The sequence below is a fragment of the Melanerpes formicivorus genome, unplaced genomic scaffold (genome assembly GCF_026170545.1).
Source record: "Melanerpes formicivorus ecotype bairdi unplaced genomic scaffold, bMelFor1.0.p_v2 SCAF_2, whole genome shotgun sequence".
NCBI classification, from domain to species: Eukaryota; Metazoa; Chordata; class Aves; order Piciformes; family Picidae; genus Melanerpes; species Melanerpes formicivorus.
Genome location: NW_027142354.1, coordinates 48,517,314 through 48,543,862, shown reverse-complemented (window position 1 = coordinate 48,543,862; position 26,549 = coordinate 48,517,314). Strand labels below are relative to the sequence as shown.

At 52.7% G+C, this 26,549-nt stretch overlaps 1 protein-coding gene across 2 annotated transcripts in view; it reads left to right on the top strand.

The window, feature by feature from the left end:
• The window catches only part of DPYSL3 (dihydropyrimidinase like 3), a 32,720-nt gene that overhangs the window by 5,409 nt on the left and 762 nt on the right, over positions 1 to 26,549 (top strand). Inside the window, exons 1-13 of one of the 2 annotated variants that reach the window (XM_068159244.1) lie at positions 6,129 to 6,250; positions 13,515 to 13,603; positions 15,856 to 16,040; positions 17,026 to 17,190; positions 17,376 to 17,437; positions 17,824 to 17,904; positions 19,285 to 19,353; positions 21,724 to 21,844; positions 22,598 to 22,754; positions 23,991 to 24,132; positions 24,469 to 24,639; positions 25,190 to 25,369; positions 25,988 to 26,150. In XM_068159244.1, the coding sequence (XP_068015345.1) occupies positions 6,212 to 6,250; positions 13,515 to 13,603; positions 15,856 to 16,040; positions 17,026 to 17,190; positions 17,376 to 17,437; positions 17,824 to 17,904; positions 19,285 to 19,353; positions 21,724 to 21,844; positions 22,598 to 22,754; positions 23,991 to 24,132; positions 24,469 to 24,639; positions 25,190 to 25,369; positions 25,988 to 26,150 (1,624 nt within the window). In that variant the 5' untranslated portion in view covers positions 6,129 to 6,211. Of the gene's footprint in view, positions 1 to 6,128; positions 6,251 to 13,514; positions 13,604 to 15,855; positions 16,041 to 17,025; positions 17,191 to 17,375; positions 17,438 to 17,823; positions 17,905 to 19,284; positions 19,354 to 21,723; positions 21,845 to 22,597; positions 22,755 to 23,990; positions 24,133 to 24,468; positions 24,640 to 25,189; positions 25,370 to 25,987; positions 26,151 to 26,549 lie in introns of those variants that run through there. The other variant, XM_068159235.1, reaches the window with a different exon arrangement.

Genomic DNA, 26,549 nt, shown 5'->3' with positions numbered 1-26,549 from the left:
TGGGAGCCAAATGAGCTACATGAACCATTTCTTGTGGTTCTCACAGATTTGTGTGACTTTGGAGATGCCCATATTAGGGGACAAAGGAAAACAATGAGAAATTCTGAGAAGGAGCTAAATAATTGGAGATTTGCAAGGCAAGACTTGCTGCTCTCTCTTGAGAGAGGCTCTGTTGTGTTGGAAACTCGTCTAAGCAATTTTATGAACATAGCTGAAAGTGTCAAACACAAACTGCAGTAGGCTTGAATTTAAATGAAACATTGTGGTTTGGCTGCAGCAAAATAGTTGGCTCTCTCCAAAATAATCTTTTCCTTTTCTTTTTATTCAAGATGTCAGTACCTCCAACAGGCCAGAACAACCCCAGCTCTGCCTGTCCATTGGGTGGAAGGAGTGTTTGTCTCCAAAAGGTGCCACCAGGAAGGTAGATGACAGGCTTTTGGGGGCTTTCTTTTCCTAATGGGTGGTGTCTTGCAGCAGACAGGCAGTTGCCAGGACGTATTTCTTCCATGAGGATCCAACAAAGTCCTGGGGTTGTAGCTCAGCAGCTTTTCTGTGTCACTCAGCTGCAATATCCATCTGCTCTCCTTGCACCATGTGCCTGGTGGCTTCTACCTGAGCAGGGTGCATGGGAGGCTCGGGGGCTCATAGGCTGCTTTTCCTCGATGGTGGCCAGTTGCTTACAGCCTCTGCACTGGATACAGGGATCAGGGCAGCCCAGAAGAAGCTGAGCTCTCCTGTGTGCAAGGAGGAGACCTGGAAATTATCTGGCAGCTGGGCTGCTGGCACTGGAGTTTGAGCATGACCTTGGCTGAGTGGATACAACCCAGGAGGAAAATTGTGAGGGGTTTAAAGGGAGGCTGTGAGAGTCATGTGGTGGGAGGCTGTGTTAAAAGTGACCCTGATTAGTATCACTGATGACTTGGAGGGAGAGGTACAGCATGTGTGCAGGTGACAGCAGTGTTGTGAACACTAGCTGGAGTGATCCATCATAGCCTTGAGGACTTAGACATGAGCCAGGAATGAAAAAAGAAATTAATCTTTGAAAAGTGCAAGCAAACAGACCTAGAGAAAGGCTGTAAAATGTGAATGGCATTGCAAGTGGCACCAAAACAAGGACATTTTGTGATGAGGCCCAGAAAAGTCCTCTCACTTGTGTGGCCTTCTCTTTAGAGGTGATCTGGGTGAGTGCCAAGCTGGTCACTGATGGTCAGACCTACTCCCGGGGAAAACCATGGTGGAGACCAGCTAGAGCTGTGGTTTTTACTTTGGTTGAAATCTTGCCCTGCACAGACCTCTTTCATTGTTGCTTCTGCGGAGAGGTGGAAGGCAGAGAAGGCTGAGAAGCAGTTGCTATGGGTGGCTGGAGGAAATGGGAGGAAGAAACAAAAACCAAACATGCCCGCAGCCTTCCTGGAGACAGGGCTGAGAGGCTGGAAAATATAGCTGGACCTTGGCTCTTTCAGCTGTGCTGGAGCTTAGCCATGGGGCAGATCCAGCAGCATCTCCCCCATGCTGCTGGGAAGAGCTGAGCTCCATTTTGCAGCACGTGGGTTTGGATCTGGTTCTGGCTGTTTCTGTTCAGCTGAGGAGGGAAAGAGGCAATGCTGAGCAGAGAGCTCAGACATTTCCTTGCTCTGCATGTTGAAGGGGGCCAGACGGGTGCCTGGATTTTACAGGCTCAGGCTGGCTTGGCTATGCTCTGAGGGAACTGAGTCATTTCAGTGGAAATCCTGAGGCTCTTGTGTAGCCAAAACCCACCCTGTGGAGGGAGCTTAGCACGGAGTGGAAACCGTCTGCCTTCAGGCTTGGCTTCAGCATTTCTCCAGAGACTGTTTTGGGGTGAGCCTCTCCTAGCCTGGATGCAGCATCTCCAGCGGTTGAGTCCTGCGCATCGCTGTCCCCATGGCAGCAGGCAGTGTGACACCCAGACACCTCCCTGCCCTGTGCTGTGTGCTGGTGTGGTGGCAGCTGTTGTGAAATCTGTGGGACATGTCCTAAGGAATGGGATTGTCAACTTGTGCCAGGAATCTGCATCCCCAGCTGTGGTGCCAGGGTCAGGCCTCCAGAACACTGATTTTGGGTTAAAGGTTGTGAGGTGACAAAGAGGCAGGCATGCTGTGTTGTCTTTGTTTGCAGCAGGCAGAGACAGGGAAGGTGACAGCTGAGTCCTCAGGCAGCAGTACCCTCCAGCAGCTGCACCAGCCCTGGGTCCCAGTGGGTCCATCTCTGTGCTCTGGTGACATCCTGTGGCAGGAGCACCCATCACCAGCCCTGTGCTGCTGGCGCTGGGCATCTCTGCCAGGCTGGGGCCGGAGCGGGAAGAACACAACTCCTGACTGGGTTGGAATGTCTCTGGGGCACCTCTTCTTCCTGAAAGCCTGGCTGTATGCTCCACTGCTTCTGCTTCTTTACCTATGGATGCTTTAGTTTGCACCCCACTTCTGCAGTCCAGTTCCAAGCCCTTGAAGCCATTTAAAGGTACGTGGTGGCAAAACCTAGATCTGTGAGTTCTGCAAGCCCAGTGCCACCACCTTTTTGTTCTCCTGCTTTTCCTCCCCTCCGTTTTTCTCCTGGTGTGATTTCTGTGGAGAGCCAGGAAGCCTCCCACTCACCTCTGGGCTTCCAGTTTCTCCATCCCTTCCTGCAGCAGGTCCTGTGGTGGGACCAGGGGTTTGTGGGGAGCAGAACCGAGGGTCTTGGATCAGGGGAGTGTGATAAGGACAGGGGTTGTTAATGCACGTGGTTGGTAATGAAGCCGGGGCACACATGCCACTCCTCTGGGCTCCCTGCATTTCCATCATGCCTTTGGAGGGAGGAACTGGAGAGTCAATTATCCAGGGGTGAAATGTCTTGTCTGGTCACTGCCTGATGTTGGTGCTGAGCAGAGGACAAGGGCCCTGGCAGTACCCAGTCCCACTGGACCAGCTGCAGTGGCTGGCAGCTGCCTCAAAGCCTTGTCCCTGTGTGGGTCACAGGGTGAAAGGAAAAGCACCTGCTGAGACCCCCAACTCAAGGGCACTTCATTGCTCTGCAGGATCAGGCTGTAATTGAATTAATTGGCCTTGAAGCTGCAGTCACTCGTGTACACACATTGGCATATCCCATTTGACATGTTTGGTTTCAAGCTCATTTATTTCTGGCAAAGAGAAGAAACAGCTTCTCCCTTGCCTGGACACCTCTGTGTGCGTGTGGGGAGCAGGAGCTGTTCTGTGGGGGCACCAGAGTGAAAGTGTGTGGGCTGGAAAGCTCCTTGTTGCCTCTGGGAGATGGTGTGCATGGTAGGAATGGTGCAAAAGCCAGTGTGGTTGTGTTTCTCAGTAACAGAGCCAGTGGGCTCTCTTCCCAGTTGCTTCTAGCTCTGGCTCTTGAGTTGTACATCAGAGGCTGGGCAGGCTGGAGCCGGCACCTCTGAATAGCACAACCGTCAAACGCTTGTGAGCACTCATCACTTGTAGCTGGACTCCCCCAAAGGAGAGAGGATGACCCTATGGATCTCAGTGGAAAGGGGACAAAGTGTGGAGGGAAACCCATAGCTTTGAGTCAGCAGCACCCTTCCAAAAGGGATGGCATGCACAAGCACAAGGAAAGCTTCTCTGAATTTTCTGTGTGGCCAAAGCTCCTTTTGACAACGTCCTTGCAGCCTTCTACTCCCTGTTCACACTGCTGGTGTTCCTCGCCAGGCTCCTGTCACCCATGGTGGCTGTCCACAAACACTTAGTGCTGTGTGATCCCTGTGGTTGTTTTGGGGAGGTTCTGAGCTGTAAGAGTATTGCCACTTTTAAATTTCAAATTGGCCATGCCTCTTGTTGAGGAAGTTTTGGAGCATATGAGTAACACCTCATTGCCTGTACCTGGAGGAGGTCCTGTGGAAAAAAAGAATCTTTTTCCATTTTGAATGTTTTGGACCCAGGGCAACATTTTTTTTTATAGTGTATTTGTGTGAGTGTCACATAGCAACTAGGAGGAAAGCACATCTCTTCAGAAGGGTCTGAAGTCACTGTGGTTGGCCAGGATCCAGGGGGCTGATGCAGGCTCGGGTCTCGTAGCTGTCCAACTGCTCGAGTCAGCAGTATCCATCTGCGTGGTCATTTATCTATTACTAACTAATTAACTGCTGCTGCAGACACCATACATGGTACCACCCAGATCAGGGATGCCCTTAAACTTTCTGGAAAAAGGGTGAGTGAAGTTTCAGGAGGTTTGGCAGTAAGGGTTAAGGGTCTGTCTTATCTCCTGCCCCAGCCAGTCCAATTTCAACAGAGACCGGCATCGCAGTGTTGTGGCAGGAGCAGAGTGGTCTTATGCCTCCTCCCCACACCCTCCTTGGCTGCAGACACTCCAGCACAGCTCTGCTCCTCAATCCCTTCCTGGTATTTGCACATACCTCTTTGCCCACAGATCCACCAGGGAGGGGGAAACTTCCAGAAGGCTTTCAGCCCATCTTCTGATGAATTACTGGGGTGGACCAGCTCAGCAGCAGCAGCACAGGAGCTGGAGAAGGCAGGCAAGGGGCAGGGCTTGAGTGGTTCAAGCAGCCCATGCAATTTTGCAGATTCCTTCAAAGTCCTGGCACTAGTAAGTAGGTTCTTGAGAAGCTGCTGACTTTCACTTCAAGCTGGTGAAAGCATTGGGGTTTCAGATAAATATGTATCCAGTAATACTTTCTAAGAGCTTCAGTGTGAGCACATACAGAGTAACAGACTCAGTGAATGACAAAAGCTTGGGGCTGGGTTACTGAGCTCTGGAAACACTAAAGCTGGTGGTGAGGGAGGCTTGCCATACAATTGCTGTTCTTAAACTCCACAGCAAAGAGAATGAATTATTAATACCAAGTATGATCCTCCACTGAATCCTGGCAGCAGAGCATATGCTCCAGTTGGTCCATGCTACCATCACCTGCTTCCCCAGGGCTTGGTGGTAAAGCTGGCTGCAGTGTCAGGGGTTGTGCTGTGGAGATGACTTTGCTCTACAGGCAGCAGTGAGCTGAGAGCTCTTTGAGCCCCTGCACCACTGCAAACCATAGTGGGGTTCTGGTTCAGAGGGAACTGAAGGGAGGATTGGGTGTTGATCTCTCCCAGATCAGATGGCTTGTTTCTCTAGAAATTGGATCTACCCGTGGCAGGTGTGGCTGTAGGATTTTGGTAGTGGGGGACACACCATGAGCTGCTGCCTGGTGGCAGAGTCTGTGGGAAGATCTTGCTGATGGCATTCAGATCTCTGCGCATGATGGGAGTTGCAGCTGGGAGAGAAAGCGAGATCCAAGCCTGGCCATGACTCTGCAGGGCAGGGAACCAGCCAGCCGCATCATGGATCATGTCAGGTGGGATTGGGTCATGTCATGTTCTTTCCATGGTAGCATATCTCCAGCTGGCCCACTCCCAGCTGTCAGTGGGGTCCCAGGCCCAGCATCACTCAGTCTCAGCTCACACTGAGTGCTGGTAACTAGCTCCACAGTTTAAACCTCCCTGCCAGGGAAAGCTGAAGAGCTGCAGATGTGCCCAGTGCTGCTGGCACTCATGGTGTTTGCATAGGACGCAGGATTCCTGAGGCAGACATGCACTGCATTTATTAGTTTATAAATGTTTTCAGTTCTTTGCTTGGGAAAGAAAGTTTGAGGTGATCCAAATGCACTCCAGCAGCACCAAAATACCTGTTCCTTTTAGAAATCTCATTATTACTAATTATGCCGTGGAAAAGTTTCATTCTGCAATGAGCCCTGTCTCTGCCTACTCCCCCAGCCCTCCTCCGCACTGGCTGGATCTGGGTGTGGGTCTGGCCTCACAGGGGCTGGTGGGCGATGCTGGGTGTGCTGCACCTCGGTACACTGTGAACGGTAGCCAGACCCCAATATGTGCTTTACGGGGAGTGGTACTCGGTGCTCGGTACCCACTACCCTGGGGCGGTGCCCAGCGCCTGATAGCTGCCGCACTGGGAGCGGTGCCCGGTACCTGATAGCCGTTACACTGAGAGTCGTGCCCGGTACCTGGTACCCGGTACACTGGGAGCGGTACCCAGAGCCCAATACCCACTGCGCTGGGAGCGGTGCCCGGTGGCGGGGCGCCCCCTGGCGGCGGCGGGCGGCGCTGTGGGCGGGGCGGGGCGGGCCCGTCCGTCTCCGGTGGCGGCTGGCACGGCGGGCGCGGGCTCGGTCTCGCCTTTGTGCGGAGCCGGTGCGGAGGGCAGCACAGGCGGCAGGCGGCCGGGCGGAACCATGTCGTACCAGGGCAAGAAGAACATCCCGCGCATCACGGTGCGTGCCGCGACTGAGCGCCCCGCGGGGCGGGCGGGGGTCGCGGGGCGGGCGGGGAGCGTGGGGCCGAGGCCGGGAGGTGCGGGCCGGACCGGGGCGGCGGCACGCAGACAAAGAGCGCTGCCCAGCGTGCCGATCGTCCAGGTGGCCCGGTGCCGCCGGTGAGCCCGGGCTGGGCGGAGCCGCGCCCTGGAGGAGTCAGCCCCGGCGGAGTCTCTGCGGCAGCAGCCGCTCTCCAGGCACTACCCGAGTCCCCGAGTACCCGCCTGGAGCAGCACCCAGAGAGCTGCCCTGCCGGGCGGTCACGCTAACCCGTCTGGGCGCATACCGACCCGCCGAGCCCGGGGCACCGGCAGGGAGCGGGTCCCGCTGCCGCCCGCCTGCTCGTGCCGCGAGCGGCCGTCCCCGGTGCTCGGCGGGTCCCCGCTGCCCCGGGGAGCGGGCGGCGGGTGCGGTCTGGTGTTCGCCCGGTGGCCGCAGGGCGTTCCCCGCGCTCGGTGCCGCCCGCGCATCCCGAGCCGTTCTCTGGTGCTGCCGCATCAGGTGCAGCAGGGGCCACACCTACCTCCGGCCCGGCCCCGCTCCGCTCCGCGGGAGGGAAGGGGTTGGAGTGTTCCGTGTGAGGGCCCCCTGTTCGGGCCCTGCTGGTGCTCTCGGTGCTGACTCCTCACCGGGTTTCCAGGCTCGGAGCCAGCCGGTGCCTCCCCTGCTTCCCCAGAGGCGGCTGCGTGGGGCTTTCTTCTGGGAAGGCGATCGGGTCCTTTCATCTCTGAGCTGATGGTTCTCTGCTGGCTTCCTATAGCTCTTGTCTTTCCTCCAGAGGACAGCTTTGGCCCTTGAAGAAAAAAGAAGAACAAAGGCTTGAGCTTCATTAATCTTTTTCGTGTACAGATGTGAGCAAAATGCTCTCAGAGAAGCACAAAGATCATTACCCCTGTCAGGAGAAATTCCTTTGTCAGCCCAGGTTCAGTTGCTGTAATGAGCAATTTTACAGCCTCACACATCTCACCTTTTCTGTGTCCTTCAACCAACCTGGTGACAACATTGCTGCTGCAGGTGGGATTTCTCTTGTTCCCTGGGGCCTTTTCTATGAGGACCTTTAATGATGTGCATTACCAATATGCAGGGCCTGATCCTGTGGGATCCAGCAGGAGCTTTCTCACCTCAATGGTACAAAGCCTGACATATTGCTTTATTTCTCCCTATGAAATCCTTTCCTCAGCCTGCTGGAGCTGAAAATGCTGTGGGTGAGTGGTGTCTGGGTAGCTGACCTTACAGTAGCTCTTTTCTGGCTTCTGCAGCAGAGGACAGCCCTCTAGGACTCACTTGCCCAGTTCTGCAGCATTATCGAGTCCTGGCTGGGTGCAGGAGATTGCTCTGGAATTCTGGTCAAATGACTCACCCATCCTCAGCCCCTGCTTTGAGGCCCAGGGGAAGTAATGAAGTCAGGTGTTGTGTGGTCTTCTGTGTTTTAACAGAACGGCAGAAAGAAAACATCAGCTATAGTGTCTCGCCTAGAACAAAGCCTTTGCTGTTCCTCTCTGCAGACTGCCCCCCCCCCCCCCCCCCCCGCCCCAGGCATTCTCTTGATTGTTTATTCCTCCCTCCTGGGTATCTGCCTCAGAACCTGTTCTTGCAGGTCAGGACACAGCAACTTCTGGGGACTGTCAGAGGCCTTTAAACCATGAGTGGGGTCTGGAGCGTGAGCAGAGAACTGCAGAAGCCACCTGGTGCTGGTGCTGGTGAATCTCAAAGCTCACAGCACTGAGCCTGAAGTGGAGGGAGCAATGCCCTCCTGCCATCTGTCACCCTGCAATGGGCAGAGTTGGCTTTTGTGAAGGATGTATTGGGTATTTGGATAATTTTACTTGCTGACAGATATAATTTGAACAGTGTGATTCTGGAGATGCACAAACCCTGCCTTCTGGTTCCTGTCACACACAGTTGTGCTGCAGTTGGAATTTGTAGCTAGTTTCAGACAATAACATCTAAAACCCCACAATTTGCTCACTCTTATCTGCTTGCAGCAATTTCTGGTCTGTTCTAGAACAGTAATTTTAGTGGAGAGGCCAGGAGCACAAAAGGGGGTGCATGTGCTTGGGCAAGATAAAGTGATGTGGGGGTGATGCCCAACCTGAGCTGGAAAAGCCAAATCTGCAGCTGTGTGTGGTGGGTGAGGCTGTAGCTTCTGAGGGGAGGTGGGGAAGTGTGGGCAGATCTGTTGGTTGTGATGTGTAGAAAACATGGGAAGGGGAGGTTAGCTGAGCTTTTAGCTTTCTCAGTGATTGCTTCACCAGCTTGGTATGGAAGTGTTGATCTTCACTGTGTCTTGGGTTGTGCACAGTGCATCAGAGACTAGTGAACGTATGATTACTTTCCAGGTGTGTGCTGATGCTGGGATGTCCAGCTCAGGAGAGCAGTTGCTTCAAGCCTTGTGCATCTATTGGCAGGCTTTTTATTAGTCCCTTTTCTTTGGTTGTTTGGAGATACAGTCAAAATATTCCCCCTCCTGCTGTCCACAGTATGTTTTCCTATCCCTGCAGAAGGAGAGGTGGAAGACAAGTAGTGAAATGCCTCACCCTGATTTCACAAAGTAACTGTTGACGGAACTGTTGGGTGAATCAAAATTGCCCACATTTTGTGCTTAGGTCACAAAAACCTTTCCTATCCCAGGCAGACTGGAGTTCCCATATCTTTTTCTTGGCATGAGCCATACCCATCCTGTTCAGCCACCCCATTACAGCCCATGAGCACAAGCTCTGTGATGTCCTTCACATCTAAAACCAGTGAGGTCTGCATGGTGATGGTTGGTGTGTTGTGTCAGGTGTAAGTGGGGAGAAAAGCCTCAGTGACTGAGGAGACAGATTTTGGTAAGCTGGCAGCTATCAGTGTGACATTTCTCACTGTGTCCACAGACTGGGTGTAGCTAGTGGCTGCCCTTCTATCCCTGCAACTCCAGCCAGGGTTTTTTCCATGCTGTCGTGTGGTCTGTTAGTAGGGAGGAGACATCCAGCTGCTGCTGAAACACCACTGCAGTAAGTGTCTTTTCTTTTTCAAAGGAAAGATCAGTAAAGCCATGTGCCTGCTTTCATGTTGCCCTATTTATGCCTGTGTGCTTTAAACAAGGTGAGCACTATTCCTGGATGGATTCAGCAGCCTTTGGGAAGCAGCTATTCCTTTTGCAGTGTCACACTGAGAAATGTTAAGAGACCCTCTGCTATTTTGGAATCTCAAATGACCAGATGATGCCAAAGAGCACCAGGAGCAGAGTGTGGGCATGAGGGAATGGGAAATGTTTTGAAAGCTTGATCCCAAATGCCAACAGGGAGAGACAGGCTTCTCAGCAGGGCAGGGTGTTGGGGGCTATTAGTGATCCTGCAGCTCTTGGCAGAGCTGTGGTGGAAGAGATCTTTCAGGCTTGGTTTCGTGTGGCAGTGCCTGTGCCCACAGTAGTGGATGCTTGTGAAAGGTGCCACACTGGTGACAAGTGGCCAGTCACTAGCTGCAATGAGGCTTGTTGAGGCACTATCAGCAGTGGAGATGAGGCTGGCAAGGCCAACAGGTCCATGCCAGCAGTCAGGTGGAGCTGCCACAGTCTGTCTGGCAGGTGGTACCTTTCACTCCCACTGCGACTTCAGCATGCCAGACCCTTTGTGCAGAGGCTGGCCCCTGGGCACACTCACCCAGTCCTGTGACACTTCTGCCAGGCTGGGAGGGAAGGTGCTCTCTGCAGTGTGCCCAGCTCCTGGATCAGGAGGGTTTCTCCGTCTGCTAACAATAGCTGATGACACGATCTGACACTGGCTGGCGGGGAGAGAGCTGGGTGTGGAGACACAGAAATGAGCCCTGGCAGGAGAAACAGTGCATTTATTGTCATCTGAGGCTGCCCTGGCAGCCAGTGCTGCAGTGTTGTTATAAAGTCAGACTTACTTCCTTGCAACTGCTCTGTGCTCTTCCTTTAGTGTTTTCCTGCCTCTTGACATCTGGGAGCACTCCTGAGTGGTGCCACAGCCTGTGGAGGTGATGTCATTTGGAATTTACTTATTTCACTTTATATTTTCTCTTGTAGCTGGTGGATGGACGCCCATGCAGCCCTTCCCTCTCCTGCAGGCATGGGGACGTTTGGCAGCCAGGCTCCAGGCAGGCCCCAAGGCAGCGCCCGATCCCCTCAATGAATGCCTTGTTCGTGCTCCAGCCATTATGGCCCTCACCATCTTGTGTACTAACAGAGTGAGCACTGAGCAGCCCTTCACATCTGCCACAGAATGACCATTTGTGTTTGTGGGCAGCATATTTTCTGAGTCCATATTCACAGTTTATTCAGTAATTGTTGAGTGCTGCAGTCTCCGACCCCCACGCCACCTGTGCCTGTCTGCTTTTGCTTTCTCTTGTCCCTGGTGCAGGTTGATGCAGGCCAGCAGCACTGCGTGCTGCTGCTCCTGGACTCTGGTGAGAACCAGCTCCAGGGCCTTTGAGAGAGCAAGTTGGGGATGTTTAAAGAGTATGGGCAAGACAAACAAGCCCAGTCATGCTATTGGATCTGGGCAGTTAGACTCGACTCTTCTCATCATGTAGACTAGATAAAGCCAAGGAGGATCTACCAGAGCATAGGGGACTGGTTAGGTTGGACAAATTCCACATGCAGTTCACTGAAATGTAAAACAGGGCGACTCTTCCCTGTGTTTCTAACCATGGCCTGATACTGTTGCTTGATAGTTTCTGTCTGCATTTTCTCTCCTGTTACGTCCTCTGTCTGAGCCTTCATGTCCCACTGCCCTCCTGCCGTATCTGCTTTCTTCTGCAGCATAGCTGGAGAAGTCATGGTGCAAACTGTTGGTATTCACAGCAGGTCTCCTTCCAGCCTTGATGGAACAGCAGGATTAAACAGAAGCCAGGCAGGCTGGCAGAAGTCTTGTGGATTTTTTTGGGGGGGGATTGTTTATAAATTGGTTGGAAGCAGGAGCACTGAGGTAGGGACAGGCTGAGCCCTTACCTCTGCCTTCAGAGTGGTTCCAAAGAATGTTTATCCATGTGGTGAAAGGTGCTTTATATATACAAATAGATATCTAAATCTGTCATCATTTGCATCTATGGGAACAACGTTGACTGACAGGCTATAAGCAACTGGCTGTGGTCACCTTTTGTTCTTTTAGGGGTTTCTGAACTTAAAATTACAATGTTGTTAGTGAGATGACAACTGGGTAGACACAAAGGGAAAGTCAAGTGCCCTGTGTTAGGGGAGGAGGACAAACAGTGGCTTGCCAACAGCATTTGGTTGTGCTTGGGGTCCTCATCCCCAGAGCTCCGCATGACTGGGTGTGTGTCTGTTGGAGGCAGGCATGGTGCAGGCTGAGAGCTGGCCTGAAGAAAAGTGCTGCAAATGGGAGGTAGTGATGGTCCCAAGGGTCATGAGTCAAGGCTGCTATCTTGGTGTGCTGGTTGTGGTCTCTCCGAGACACCTGTCTAAGCTGTGAGGGAAGGTCTGTGACCCTTGCTTCCAGACCCCCTGCCTTAGACAGCAGATTCTGCTGGACCTCTGCACCAATGTGTTAGCTTGGGTCTGAGGAGAAGGGGAGATGAGCCCAGATCTGCTTTCCAGGGAAGACAGTGGGTGGGACAGAACAGGGGAACAGCTCAGCCGTGCACGGTCCCTGGTGGGAGGCCAGGCTGCTGGTCCCTGTTGAGCTGCGCTGCACAGGGAGGTGATTCCCCGCTGCTGGGACTGGGGTCATGGGCACAGCTGTGGGCAAGGAGAGGCCAAAGCTGTGCCCCCGTGCCTATACCCCTACGCCAGCGCTGAGCTGCTGCCGGGCTGAGCATGCGGAGCGCTCCCAGCCTCTCCCCACCCAGTTCCTTTGTCTGGCTGTGAGGATGAGATGGCTGTGAAAACGCACACGGCTGGCAGGGCCTCGGCTGCTGCAGGATGCAGGGACACGGGGGGATTCTCTTTCATCCTCTGTTGTCAGGGAGGAAGCTGCAAATTGGCACCGCTGTGGTGATACTCCCAGAAACCACCCCGGGAGGGGGGGGGGGCGGGGAGGGGGAAGGGAGTGGGGGCAGATGAAGAACAAACCCGTTCCCTCGGGAGGAGTTAATTGTGCAAGAGCTTCCCAGGGCGAGGCTGGCTGTGAGCCCTGCGGAAGGCTTCGGGCAGCCGTGGTCCAGGCTGGGGCTGTAGAAGGAGGGGTTAATTCACACACCAGAGCCTGGGCTGTGGGCGCTGGCTGGGGAGAACAGAGGAGGGTAAGGGGAGGTGGAGGGTGTTTGGGGCATTTTACATAGTCAATAAGATGGAATATTTCCTGGAACATCAGCCAGCTGTGCTACCCCAGTACCTGGTAGCCATGTGTGAGATCAGGCTGTTTGTCCCTGTACTGCCTGCAGTGGGTGTTCAGACTTGGGCAGGTAGAGGTAGTAAGTAGAGCAGCACTTCAGGAGTCCAAGTTCCTCAGGACAGGGGCTGTTCCCCACAGGACAGTGTCCTTTCTCTCCCATCAGTGTATGCTGAGTTGCCCAGATCCAAAAGCATGAAAACAGGAAGAGCATAAGAGCAGTTCTGGTCTTGGTGCTCCTCCACTGTCTGGTCACACTCCTTTGGAGAAGGTTGATGGCCACTTGGGTCGATAAAAAGGAAAATAGAGGAGGTGGTGAGATGGGCATGCAGTTCAATGCCTCTTGGGCATTGTAAGATGCCTCAAAAGGACTACTGCCAAGTGTTGTAAGGGAGGGACAGATTCCAGCAGCAGATGCATCATCTTTAGGGCTGCCTATCCCGTGGGTGGTCTTTGCAAGGTATATCTTTGCAAGATATAAGTTGTCGCCTTTAATATAGCTTATTATGCATAATATTTGGGTAGGATTTAAGGACATGCCCTTAAGAAACTATGTGCTAAATACCAGTGCATGGCTTGTGCTGGCTGCAGATTTATGTGCATTGTGACCTGGTGTGGGAAGCTTTTGACTTCTCTCTGTGTATTTTGGAGGCATCTTTGGCGTGTCCCCAGTGACTCTCCTTTGTACTCATCTTGCCTCACTGGTGGCTCTGTAAGCACCTCTTCTGCTAAAAATCAGCCCTACGAGTATGGTTGTTTTGGTCCTTGCCCTTGTCCTGTGGTTTCAAGTGTCAGTCCAGATGTGCAGTCTCTGCAGTGTTGGGGTGCTGAGCTGTGCAGTGCAGTTGGAGAGCACCTGAGGACAGTGATGGCCACTGAGAAGCATGAGTGTTGCCTGCTGCTGATAACCACTGTGTTTTTCCCCCTCATAGAGTGATCGTCTCCTTATCAAAGGAGGGAGGATAGTCAATGATGACCAGTCATTCTATGCTGACATTTACATGGAAGATGGCCTCATCAAGTAAGTATGGGACTTCTGTTATCTCCACTACTCCTTAAATCAGGTTGTATGGTTATTGTCTTTTTCTGTCTGTGGCCTGTACCCAACTTGCCAGCCAGTAAAACTTGATGGCCTGCACTGGTTAGAGGTTGAGCTGTGCAGAGAGTGTGAGCAGTTGTCTGCTCTGTATGGTGACTCCAGTGGCTGAGCTACAGCCAGGCTGGTGACTTCCATGATGCAGCATCCATTGCAGAGCAGAGCTACATCTGATTGCACCAGGAACAAGATTTATCTTTGACTCCTGCTCTGCCCTTTTAACAGCATTACATTACCGTGAACGGCCTCACACAAGATTGCATTTGCTGGCACTACCCAGGCTGGTGCTGTGCTGCAGGTCATCTGCATCCTTGAGATTTTCAGAAATTGCAGGCACCCAGCTTGTTCATCTGTGTTTTGGAGCTGCAGTAATGGCCTCATTTTTTAATGGCTTCAGTTCAGATGTGGAAATGTATCCCACTGGGACCAGCTCCAAGCTGGGTGAGTTGAAGGAGCCATGATGGTTTGTAGCAGAGAGGCCTGAAAAGACATTTCTTGCTCCATGGTGAGAGGAAAATATCCAGACTTCAGAGCATGGTGTGTTTTAAAGACCTATCAACAGATCAATACTTTAACAAGTGGGGCTGTATTTTTTGTGAGGCTGGTATTAACTGAGGCATTTGTGATTGACTAGTACTCATACCCAGGCGGGGATCAGAGCCAGCTTCAGGTCTTGCTATGGCACAGATTTTCTGGGTACTCTTGGGCAAATCACTTGGCATCATTTGCATCCTGAAGGTCACAGAATTTCATTTCCTTGGAAGGAAAATGCTCTCACGAGTGAATTCTGTTAAGAAAACAGCGAGAAGTTTAAATGCTTTGGTGATGGATTCATCCCCATAAAAGTGGGGGAAAGAGCTGATGGTTCATTGCTGTGAGGATGCTGGAGCAAGCAGTTCTGCCCACAGAATTTTGTTACTCTAAGAAAAAAGCCTCCAAAGTGATTAGGGTTGAATGAAATGTGAAAATGGAATTTGTTCTTCATTTACCTCCCCAGCGTGCCAAGGAAATCAGAAGTTTTCCACTAAACCCAACTTGTCTTTTTTCTTGATCTGCCAGGGAAGACTGACTGAGGAAGGCTTGATGGAAATAGGATTTCTGAAAGAAGAGATTTGAAGGCTGGGTGCTACATATGGACAGATAAAGGGATTGAGGGGGTGAGGGGCTGAGTGAAGGGGCTTCTAAGGCTCAGGTGACCTAGCCTGAAGGAGGGCTGGGTATATCTTGGGAGGAGACTCCCATGTGCTAGAACAGCACAAACTCCAGAGGACTGTCCTGTCCTGGCATTTTAAGTTATGGGCAGAGGTAAACTGGAACTTTTTTGGTCTCCTGTTTTCAGGAGTTATTTTTAGGTACTTGGGATTTTAGCTGCCTTCACTACAGCATGGCCCTGCTGAGAGCAAAAATATCCTTCAGGGTGAAGGAGACAATGTGAGAGGGAAGGTCTTGGGATGGGAAGGACTCAGAGAGAGGCCACCCAGGCTGCAGGTGACTCTGCTGTATGCTTCACGAGGTCCTCACCAGCTCCCTGGAGGGAGGCTTCCCTCTGCCCTCAGGACTGGGTGCTGTGAGCAGCATTACAAGTCTCTGAGTCCTGAGCTGGCCCAGCAGCTGTGGCATTACAGTGGGAAATCATCTTTCTCTGTAAGTAAGCCTCAGACTTGAGCCTTACTTAAAGTGGTCAGGAGGATGAGGGAGAGGAGAGATTAGGGGTGCAGCTTACAGGAAGCGGGGCTGGTGTGGGGTTTTGTGTAGCAGTTCTGCCTTCTGGAAGTGCTTTCAGGAGCCTGATTTGTGAGTCTGTTGGGTGTGATGTCCTAGCCAGCTTTCTGCCATATGCTACATATAGCTCCACGCCCATCACAACATACTCACCAGTTACCCCAACCCAGCACCTACCCCTGCCAACAGGTTCCATCACAGGAACCACTGAAGCAGTGGGACAGGTGGCAGCCACCCCTGGACTGTGCAAATTGAAGGTTTAAGCAGGGCAGACAATCTTGTGTGTTGCTGCAGAGCAAAGTGGTTTCACTCTGCTGGCTCCCACAAGTGCAGCTGTGGAAGTGGAGAGGAGCAGTGGGAGTTGACCAGGCTGCTCCCAACCTGAACCCTTCACTGATTGTATTGTCGTTGGTTTTCCTTTGCTGTGGCTCACCACCTTGGTGTGATCTCATCAGGCAGATTGGAGACAATCTGATTGTCCCTGGAGGTGTCAAAACCATAGAAGCCAATGGGAAGATGGTGATCCCTGGAGGAATTGATGTCCACACTCGCCTGCAGATGCCATACAAGGGGATGACAGCAGTGGATGATTTCTTCCAAGGAACGAAAGCAGCCCTGGCTGGTGGAACCACCATGATTAGTGAGTGCACCAGGAAGGTCCTGAACATGACAGCACCCACCACTCTTGAAACATTTCCCAGTTACTTCTTTTTCCTTTACTCAGTCTTGTTTTAAACATCTGTGACAGCTTGCTCACCTTTTCTGTGTGCTTTGTCAATGCAGTCTAGAGAGTGAGGATTGGTATGAATCTCTGGGATCCTTAGTAATAACAAAGTGGTGGGATGGAGAATTGCGTAAGACCCCTTGCCTTGCAGATCCCATGTTCTACAGGGCTTCATTATCTGCAGCTGTGGGTGCCCCTGGGACCCTCAAAAGGAGCAACATTAGTTTTTCCCCCTGTTATATAAAAATAGGGCAGCATGATGCTCAGATGACTCTGAGCAGAGGAACAGAGCAATGTCCTGGCATCCTGTGCTGCTCAGAAATAAACAGTGCTAACGAAAAAGGACAAGGAATTCTGAGGTCCTTCCCTGGAGAAGGCCATGGCTGCACTGGTTTGAGGTCCAGGTTTTATGGCTGTGCAGTGGTCACAGCTGGGTGCACTGCAGGGTTTCTTGGGATGCAGGAGCAACTGTTGATCCTTCCAGGAAAGGTCTGGATTTCATGTCCTCTCCCTGTCAGTTATCCTTCCCCCTGGGCCAAATAAATAAGCTGTGTGGTAAGGCGTGAGGATGACAGGGTGGGCAATAAAAGGTGCATTAGTACTGCAGTGTGGGAGAAAGCTGTTTGTTAATGGAGTGGAAGTGGGGGTGAGGGAGGACAAGGCCCTTCAGCTGATTTCTCTGCAGAAGCCTGTAAAAGCCCCTGGACCCCTGCCAAAGGCCATTAGCGAAGGCTCTGTGTGCTCCCTGCTGAGACAGGAGCCCTGACGTATCGCAGAGCTGATGGGCACCACTTTGGAGTTGGGCTGGGATCGTGGCAATGGCTGGCAGCATGCAGGCTCCTGGTGGGGTGTCCTGGGTGGGGACCCCATGCCCACCCTTTGCCTCACTGTGCCTCTGCAGTGGACCACGTGGTGCCGGACCCCGAGTCCAGCCTGGTGGAGGCCTGGGAGCGGTGGCGGGAGTGGGCGGACGGCAAAGCCTGCTGCGACTACGCGCTGCACGTGGACATCCCCCGCTGGAGCGACCGCGTCCGCCAGGAGCTGCACACCATGGTCCACGAGAAAGGTTTGCTGCCCACCACCCCCTGCACCTCGGCCTTGGTGAGGAGGGCCAAGGGTGACCAGCCATCCTCAAACTGTTGAGTGCCTGCTGGCATCTGGCATGGCTGCCAGCAGGCGCTGTGCCTGTGGGCGGGCTGGTCGGGAGGAAGAGCCTCAGCTCACCCCACTGTCCTCTCTACTCTGCTTCAGGAGTCAACTCCTTCATGGTGTACATGGCCTACAAAGACTTGTACCAGATGTCAAACACTGAGGTGAGACCTGCTCTGCCACCTTGGCTGTGTCAGTGCGAGGGGTGGTGAGGGGATGGCAGCCATGCTGGGCACAGAGTGGCTGGGGGATGGCAGCAGTGGTGGGTGTAGGGCAGTGGGGAGATGGCAGCCATGCTGGGCACAGAGTGGCTGGGGGATAGCAGCAATGGTGGGTGTAGGGCAGTGGGGAGATGGCAGCCATGCTGGGCACAGAGTGGCTGGGGGATGGCAGCAGTGGTGGGTGTAGGGCAGTGGGGAGATGGCAGCCATGCTGGGCACAGAGTGGCTGGGGGATGGCAGCAATGCTGGGCACAGGGACTGCCAAGGCCATGCACAGGCTAGGGCTGTGTCTCTGCTCTGCAATCATTTTTTTCTTGTCTCTCTTTTAGCTGTATGAGATATTCAGCTGCCTGGCAGAGCTTGGTGCCATAGCTCAAGTTCATGCTGAGAATGGAGATATAATTGCCCAGGTAACTAACTACTCTTCTGGTGGGCAGGGACTGTGTGTCTGTCCCAGGCAGATGTGTAGGGCAGCAGCAAAATGGTTGTAAAGCTGCATGGACATCTGCAACATGGTCGCTTTGCTGCTGAGTAGCAGCATCTAACATACCAAGATTCTTTTTGCTGTGAGTGTGTGCTGTATAAGTGACTCTAAATAGTGAGTTGGTGATTATCTAAATGGAAGAGGGTGGGCCATCAAGTACGGTATGTTCTCTCTGACCACAGCCCTTGTTCAGTGTGGAGAGGGAGAGGCCTTTGCCTTGCCCACAGCCAGCTAAGAGAATTGAAGTGCTTGAAAAGTGCCGTGGTAAGAGAGGAATTTTCTCCCTGCTGTAAGCACACAGCCAGCTAATGGAGCTGGGAATTGTTGTGAGGGATGTGGTTTAGTGGGCAGTCTGTGTTGGCTGTGCTGTAATTGGTGCTGGATGAGAGAAAGTCCAAATGTTTTGTTTTTCATTAGGAGAGAGAAGACGTTGCTCAGTTATGCTCTTCAATTACTTGTCTTTTTCCTGTCTCTCTTGTTCTTGAGAGTTGAAGAAGTGTGAATGAAGAGGTCATTCTTAGAACATCCCCTCAGATGACAAGACTCCGTTGTTCTTTGGGCTTTTTAGAGCTGCGGTGCACAATTGGGTGGCTTTTTCACATGGAAACAGAGAGTGATCAGAGGAATTGTATTGGCTAGAGTTTACTTCAATGCCAGACTAACTGCAAAATGCCTCAGAACTATTAGTTGGTATCATTTCACAGGCCTGCATGCACAGATGGACATGGTTATCCATGATCCTTAATTATAACAGCAAAATACTTGGGATGATGTCAACAGAGGAACCCAAAACCTCACAGTACCAGCTTCTGTAGAAAATGATACAGGATTTAGCATTTGCAGATTTCCCAATGACTAAATAACAGCACTGGGGACCCAGGAATAACCTTGGGAGCAGAACTTTTTACTGCTTTAATGACTGTTTTCTCAGTAATTTCTCCCTGGACTATTTGCTTTTCAGAAGGTGAGGAGAGCCAGGGGGAGGCTTTGAAAGGGACTGTAAGCATCAAATGCTCTACATGGAGATGGGGAGCTTTGTACCCTTGTTTTGCCCACACTGTGCTGGTTTCATTGAAGATGCTTCAGGCGGTGTCTGTGCTCCCTCTGAGCCCTCCTCTTTCCCCATCCTCTTTCTCGCTCAAACCCTTTGAGGGTGCAGCAGCCTCTCACCATGTATGCTGGTCTCCATGACACAGGGTTGTGGCAGCAGTCCTGAGGGAAGGGCTGCACGCAAGGAGGGATCTGCTTCTGTATGATAGGTAGTTTCACAGTCCTGTAACATCCTTCTGCCCTTTTGGTGTCCTAGGAACAAGCCAGGATGTTGGAGATGGGAATAACCGGCCCCGAAGGCCATGTGCTGAGCAGACCTGAGGAGGTAAGATGCAAAGGACAACACCAGCCTTGCACTGAAGAGCTTTCTCCACAAGTCACAGCAGGGTATAGTGGGGCCAAGCATGCACTCTGTGTGTGTGCACCCCTGAGTGTCTACTTGTACAGGCAGCACTGACTTGCTTGTCATCAGCTCAGGAAAGAGTGAGGTGCATGCTTGTGACAAACATTTTTCAATCTTGCTCAAGTCTCTTAGCAGAAAAAAGGGCTTCTAACTCTCCCAGAGGTTAACCAACAGAAAGTTCTGTGTGGCTATAGCAGCATTTGGGGCTGGTTTGAGTCTTGTATAGATTAATCCATGGTTGTGAGAGGCCTGAGAAGAATTGAAGGTTGAGTTTCAGTTCCTCTGACAACTCACTGTGCACATCTGAGTGCATGGTCCAGCCTCTTCCTGCTTAATCTCTGCTCACGGTCTAAAGTGTGTTTCAAAATCAGATGGACAAAGCCTTTGGTGGAAGGAGTGGGAGGGACGGAGAGGGGAAATTCCCTGGTTACAAATTATTGTCAAGACACTAATTAGATTACTGCTAATTTTAGCTCTCAGGGTATTTTTGGTCCATTAATATGAGCTGAGTCTAATTTCAGATGGGTTTTCTTGAGGTAGCTTCCTGCTGAGAGGTGCTTTTAACTTCCTACAGCACGTCAAAGGAGAGAACAATAGGAATTGGGTAGAGTAGCAGAATTTAGTAGCTGAACAGGGGAGCACAGGGACAGATTTGTATTTCAGGGTTGTCTGGAAATAAAATCAGTTGTCTTAAATTAAAAGTGTAAGAGCTAGACTCTCTAATGGCTGGTAACAGCAGACACAGCCCAGTGCAATGCAGTGCTTGCTCTCTTTGAAGCATGAGAGTGGAAAGCATTTTCCTGCACAGAGAAGAGACTCAGTGTCAAATCAGAGTCCCTCTGTGTGTAAACTGCCATTTATTTTTATGGCTCTAAACCCATTGCCACTACTTGGCAAGCTGACCTGCAATTATGGGATGTCATGGTTGTGCCAGGATTTGAGAACTGACCTATTATTACATGACAGCACTGCAGTTCTTCTGCAAAGTTGGTGAAACATTGTTGAGTGTTTGATCTTGAAATGCCACTAGAGCATAAGGCAGCTGAGACCAGTGCAAGAAGGCTCTAGATACCCAGATTTCATTGCCTTTGAAAGTAACCAGTCAGACATACTCTGCCTGGGAAAATGTAGGGTAGAGCACAAATGACCCTGCTGCTGCTCATAAAGCCTGCAGGTTAACGACTAAGCAGTGGGAGAGTGGTCCATAGCTCCATGGGACCTCTGTGGAGGTTAAAGACATGCTCTTCTACCAGGTGATGGTAGAGATTGGTAGGGCAGGATGGTGCTGCTCCAGATTGTGACTTGTGAACAGTGTTCAGTGATGGCTTTGTGTGCTCCTATCTACATGTGAAACCCCCTCAACGATTAAAGTCCGTAAGTGTGCTCTTCTTTAATTTTGTGTTTAAAGAGTGTTTGTGCAGAAGAGAAAAAGCTCATTTCTCTGTGCAGTGAATAGGCCTGCAGAAGTAGGAGAGGTGTCTGGGTGCATGTGTGTCTGGGTGCAGGATCTGCTCCTCTGACTCCTGGCAGAGCAAAGCTCACACAGCCGCAGGCAGCTCCCTGCAGCTGGCAGCCCTGGCCTCCCCCGGGAGCTGGCTGTGGCACGTTGTCTTTTTAAGGCTTCTGTTGTGAACTTTCTCATGCCGAAGCTTGAAGCCAAACTGTAGAGCAAACACTTGGAGAACCTCTGGGGTTGAGCTCAGGCCAAGCATGAGCTGATGTCATTGTCCAAAGATATCCCTGGTGATGGAAATCCGCCCTCTGTTAACAGCAGGGCAGAGAGACACAGGGCGGGTGTCCACAGGCTGGGGCAGCAGCAGCTGCGTGGCAGGACAGCAGACCCTGGTGCCAGCAGCCTGCCAGTGCAGGGCTTTGGGCACCCCAGCCTCCAGCAGGGTGGCACTTGGTTAAAGCAAGTGCAGCTGAAGGAGAGCTGAGAGCAGGCAGGAATCTGAAGGGGCAGACCTTTTCAACCTGTGAGCTGTGCTGTCAGGCATGGTCAGCAGACCGTGGGCTTCTCTGGTTGTCAGGAGAGCTGGAACCAGGCAGTGGGCCAGGCATGGTCTGGACAGTGCTGCCCTGCTGAGAGTCCTGTGGCTGGACTCATGGTTTGGGCCTGAGGGAGGCTGGAATGGCCCCCTCAGGGGTCCCTGATTTACCTGCCCTCAGAGACTCAGGAGTAAGGAGTGGATGCAGGGTGTCAGCAGCAATCCATACTGTGCCAAGAGGTACAGGAGTTCCTCCCTGCCCACCCTGTGCTCCTCTGAAGCCCTGCACCATCCTCTCTTCCAGCTGGAAGCAGAGGCTGTCTTCCGGGCCATCACAATTGCCAGCCAGACCAACTGTCCCCTCTATGTGACTAAAGTGATGAGCAAAAGTGCTGCTGACCTCATCTCTCAAGCCAGAAAAAAAGGTGAGTGGTAGACCCCTGCTGCACACAGCCTTGCTGCTGCCACAGGGGTCCTGGACAGCTGGAGACAGTGGTCCCTGTGTCCTCATGGTTGTTTTGCACGGCCACCACTGTGCCTCATGTGCAGACCAGTGCTTCCCCTTCTGCTGGGGAGCAGTGAGCTCAGGGATTCACCTGACCTGTGAAGGGCACAGGGACACTGCATTGGGCCATGGGAAGTCACCTCTTGTCACATCAGGTAACATCAGCACATGAGTCACTGGTAGGAGCAGTGCTTTAAGCACCAAAGTTTGCCTGCAGCTGTGGAAGGGCTTTCTGAGGATACTTGTCCAACCTATGTGCAAATGGTTTGAGCTGCTGTGTACAGCCCTGGCCTGCCTTTGAAATGCTGGCCTCTCAGAGGTGCTGGTGCCTCTTCAAGTGGCTCAGGGCTTCCTTTGTCTCTGGTGGTGCAGCTCAGGGACTCATGTGCACTTGAGCATGTACACAGGCCATGTTCAGTGAGCCCTAGCCCCAAGAGTTGGTGAATGAGGAGGAGGCTGGCAGGCCGCCTCTGCCCAGACTGCTCACCCCTGACACTGATACAGGCTTTGCTGTCTCTCCTTTCTGCCCAGCACCTGAGGTCCAGCAGGCAGCATGGGATGGCCTGATGTGGGTCTAGGTGTCCTCTGGTCAGAGCAGGCTGTTGGTAGTGTTGTGGAACAGAGATGCCTCCAGGCTCCTCCAGAACAACATGCTTTCTGTTCCCCTTTCTAGGCAACGTGGTATTCGGTGAGCCGATCACAGCTAGTCTCGGGACTGATGGGACACACTACTGGAGCAAGAACTGGGCCAAGGCTGCTGCATTTGTGGTCTCTCCACCTCTGAGCCCAGACCCAACAACTCCTGACTACATCAACTCCCTCCTTGCCAGGTGAGTGACAGCTCTGCTGGGCACTGCTCTGGCCTTGGATAGGGAAGGAGGATGTTAGAAGGTATCTGGGCAGTGCAGACATCAGAGCAACCTGAACCACTGCTGTAGCTGTTTCATGAGCTGACTGATGACATGACTCTGGCCCCAAGCCTCGGTGGCTCTGACTCTCTGCAGCCTGCAGGGGTCTGTCCTGACACCTTTTCTGCAGTTTTCTGTGAGGCTTCAGCAGGAGGAGAGGTGGCAAGGTTCCAGCTGGGCTGGATGGCTTGTCTTATTTCACCGGAACAAATCTGGCAGAGATTAGGAGGCATGTTGTCAGCCTGGGCCTCTGGCAGTGCAGTCACTCAGACATATGGCTGAAATTACCAGAGGAAGATGCAGATTACCAGTGGATTATGGCTGACTCACAGCCCCAAGCAGAGCTGTGGTATCTGTGCCATCCCAAATTCAGGCACAGCTGCTCTGGGAGCCAGGTGCCTGAGGCCACTTGCTTCATGGGCAATGCCAGGAGCCATTCATCCTGCCATCAGATAAACATGTGGCCATGGGTGGTGTTTGCCTTTGTGGCAGAGATGCCATACCCTGGGCCAGAAGCTACACAGCTTCTTCATCTGCTGTGTTGTGTGAGTGTCTGTGTGGGGCTGAGAAGAGCCTTTGGTAAGCTCCAGCGAGCCAAGCAACTCAAAACAGAGCCCTGCAGCAGATTACGATGCTCTCCTCACTGGGGAAGGTGGGCAGTGCCCCTTGGGTGCAGGAGCTGGCAGTACACAACAAAAGGGCTGAATGTGGGGTTCAGACCTCAGGAGGAGTGGCATCTTCCTCCCTGCATGGCAAAGGGGCTGCCCTCCCAAATAGACCTGAAGTGGCCAGAAATGGCTTTTCTGACTCAGGCTGGGATGTCTGGGGTTTTTTATCCTTTGTGTTAGTGCAAATGATAGTCTGGTATGAAAGGACATTGTAGGGCTTGACACAAAGGCTGCCTTGTTCTTGCTGAGCTTCTCAGGTGTGCAGGGTGCTGTCCATGCCCAGGTGGGCAGTACAGCCTGGCAGTTTCTATGCACCCATGGGACACAACCATCACAGGTGGAATTCTTCACTCAAAAGGGGCTGTAGAAATAAGGGTGCAGAGTAAAACAGAACTGAGCTGGGGGCTACGCATGCTCCGTGTCTCTCATATTCCTGCTGTAGTCTGACCATGAAGTGACTGATAATGATTTTGCTGCCACCACCCTGCAGTGGTGACCTGCAGGTGTCAGGAAGTGCCCACTGCACGTTCAGCACTGCGCAGAAAGCAATTGGAAAAGACAACTTCACAGCCATCCCAGAAGGGACCAACGGCATAGAGGAGCGGATGTCTGTCATCTGGGACAAGGCAGTGGTAAGAGCCACACCAGGGAGAGGGTAGAGCAGGCAGGTGTGATGGGCACCTCTGACACTTCCCTGCAGAGCTGGGCACCCAGCTGCCTCTCTCCTCTGGCTCTGAGAGTCAAAGCAAGCAGAGCAGCAGAGGCAGCTCTTGTGGGTTCGGGGTGAACAGCCAGGAGCTGTGCCAGTGCCCTCACTTCTTGGTCTGTCTGCCACCAGCAGCGGGATCAGCTGCGGCGGTCTGGGTCCAGCTATCCAGCGGGTTGTGTGGGCGTGAGTCTGGTGCTTCCCAGGGCTTTTATCCTTCCTGTCTCCATAAGAGTGCTTTGTTCTCTTTGTGTCTGAGCAGGCCACAGGAAAGATGGATGAGAACCAGTTTGTGGCTGTGACCAGCACTAATGCTGCAAAAATCTTCAACTTGTACCCACGGAAGGGGAGAATAGCAGTGGGCTCGGACAGTGACCTGGTTATCTGGGACCCCGATGCTGTGAAGATCGTCACGGCAAAAACCCATCAGTCTGTAAGCCTCTGCTCACCTGTGGGAACACTGGGGTCTCATCTTGGGGGTGCACTGTGTGAATGCTGCCTGGCTGCTGGGAGCATGGCACAGCCCATGGACTGAGCTCAGGCTCTGAGCAATGCTACTGTGACTGTGGGGTAGGAGGTCTGTGAGCCCTGGACTAACATATGGAGCTTTTCTCATCCTACTCTGTTGCTCTTCTGCTAGGCCTGATTCAGGCAGGTGCATTACTTCTTATCTGGTTCCTTGTCCAGGTACAAACTTTTCCTGGCTGTGTTAGCTTGCTTTGTTCATGCCTTACTTTGAGCCTAAGTCACGCCCTCCTCTGCAGTTGAAGTCCTTGCTTACATCAAGCTCTGAAGTGGCAGGTCCTGGTGGGTTCTTAGTCTGATGGACTAGTGAACTAAAGGAGGCCTCCAGGGCAGGCAAGGCTGTCACAGGTGTCCTCTCTGCATTGGTGATGTCAGCAGCTAGGTGTGCTGACTAACCAGCCCTGAGTGGGCAGGCAGTGCTCATGTGCCTCCTGACTATCACCTTCTGGTTGTTGCAGGCAGCTGAATACAACATCTTTGAAGGGATGGAGCTACGTGGGGCCCCGTTGGTTGTCATATGCCAGGGGAAGATCATGCTGGAGGATGGAAACCTGCATGTGACCCAGGGGACTGGACGCTTCCTGCCCAGCAGCCCTTTCCCTGACTATGTCTACAAGCGCATCAAGGCCAGGAGGAAGGTGAGGAGATCGGGAAGCCCCAAGGCAGAGTTGGGATACTGTTAGCCCTAATTACCCTTTTCCCTTATAACTGATTGGTTTTCCTCTGCTATTCTCATTGGACCCTGGAAACAGTGCTGCAAACTGATGTATTTTGAGCCTGCAGCTGGTTTAGCTAAGGCTTGGGCAGAGAGCTTTGTCCTCAGTGTTGAGGGTGGTCCAGCACTGGGGGCAGATGCTTAGCTGGGTCAGCAGTGGGTGACACCTGCTGCTGTTGCTCTGCTGCTGCAGCAGGAGCCTGTACTGAGCTCAAAATGAGGAGACTGGGCAAAACAGCCTCTGGTTCCTCATGCAGGCAGTATAAACTCATGCCAATGGACTGCCTGTTGTTGCGCTGTGCATGCTCTGCAGGATGGGAGTGAAGGAAGACTGTCACACAGGAGGGGTGAAAGGGCTGCACCAGGTTACCCTGGGCTGCAGGAGGTCTCAGGCATGCAGGATGAAGGGCACAGGACTGGTGGTGGGAGCTGCTTCTGCAGTGGGACTGCAGAGCCAAGGATCACCGGAGTGTGCTGCTGCCGTGGCAGGATGCTCCCTGGGAGCAGAAATGTGTCACTGTCCTCTTCTCTTCAATGACAGATGGCGGAGATGCACGCTGTGCCCCGGGGCATGTATGATGGACCTGTGTTTGACCTGACTACCACTCCCAAGGGGGGCACCCCTGCAGGCTCAACCAGGGGGTCTCCAACGAGGCAGACACCCCCCGTCAGGAACCTCCATCAGTCTGGATTCAGCCTGTCAGGTGAACACACGTGACAGCTGGGCTGAGAGGGCGCAGAACCACTTGCCATACTGTCCCAGCCCTGGCTTGTGCAGGGGGCAAATTGGAGATGACCTGGGGCAAGCTGAGCACAAAAGCAGAGCATAGCAGGGCTAGACCCCTTGTGTCCCTTAAAGGACGGGCCTGGAGCTGTTCCTCCACCCTTCTGCACCTTTCACTAGGAGCAAGGAGGACTGTGGCTACGGAGGTGCCAGCACAGCATCACCCCTGCTCTTTCAGTGTGGGTCTGTTCATGGAGGAGTGTCTGCACAGGCACTGAAGCCAGCACAGCTCTCATGGTCATTACTGGAGGTGGAGATAGAGCAGGTTGCTGTAGACAGCCTTGGGAGGCCCTTTGGCAAGACCCTGGGCTGCCTGACA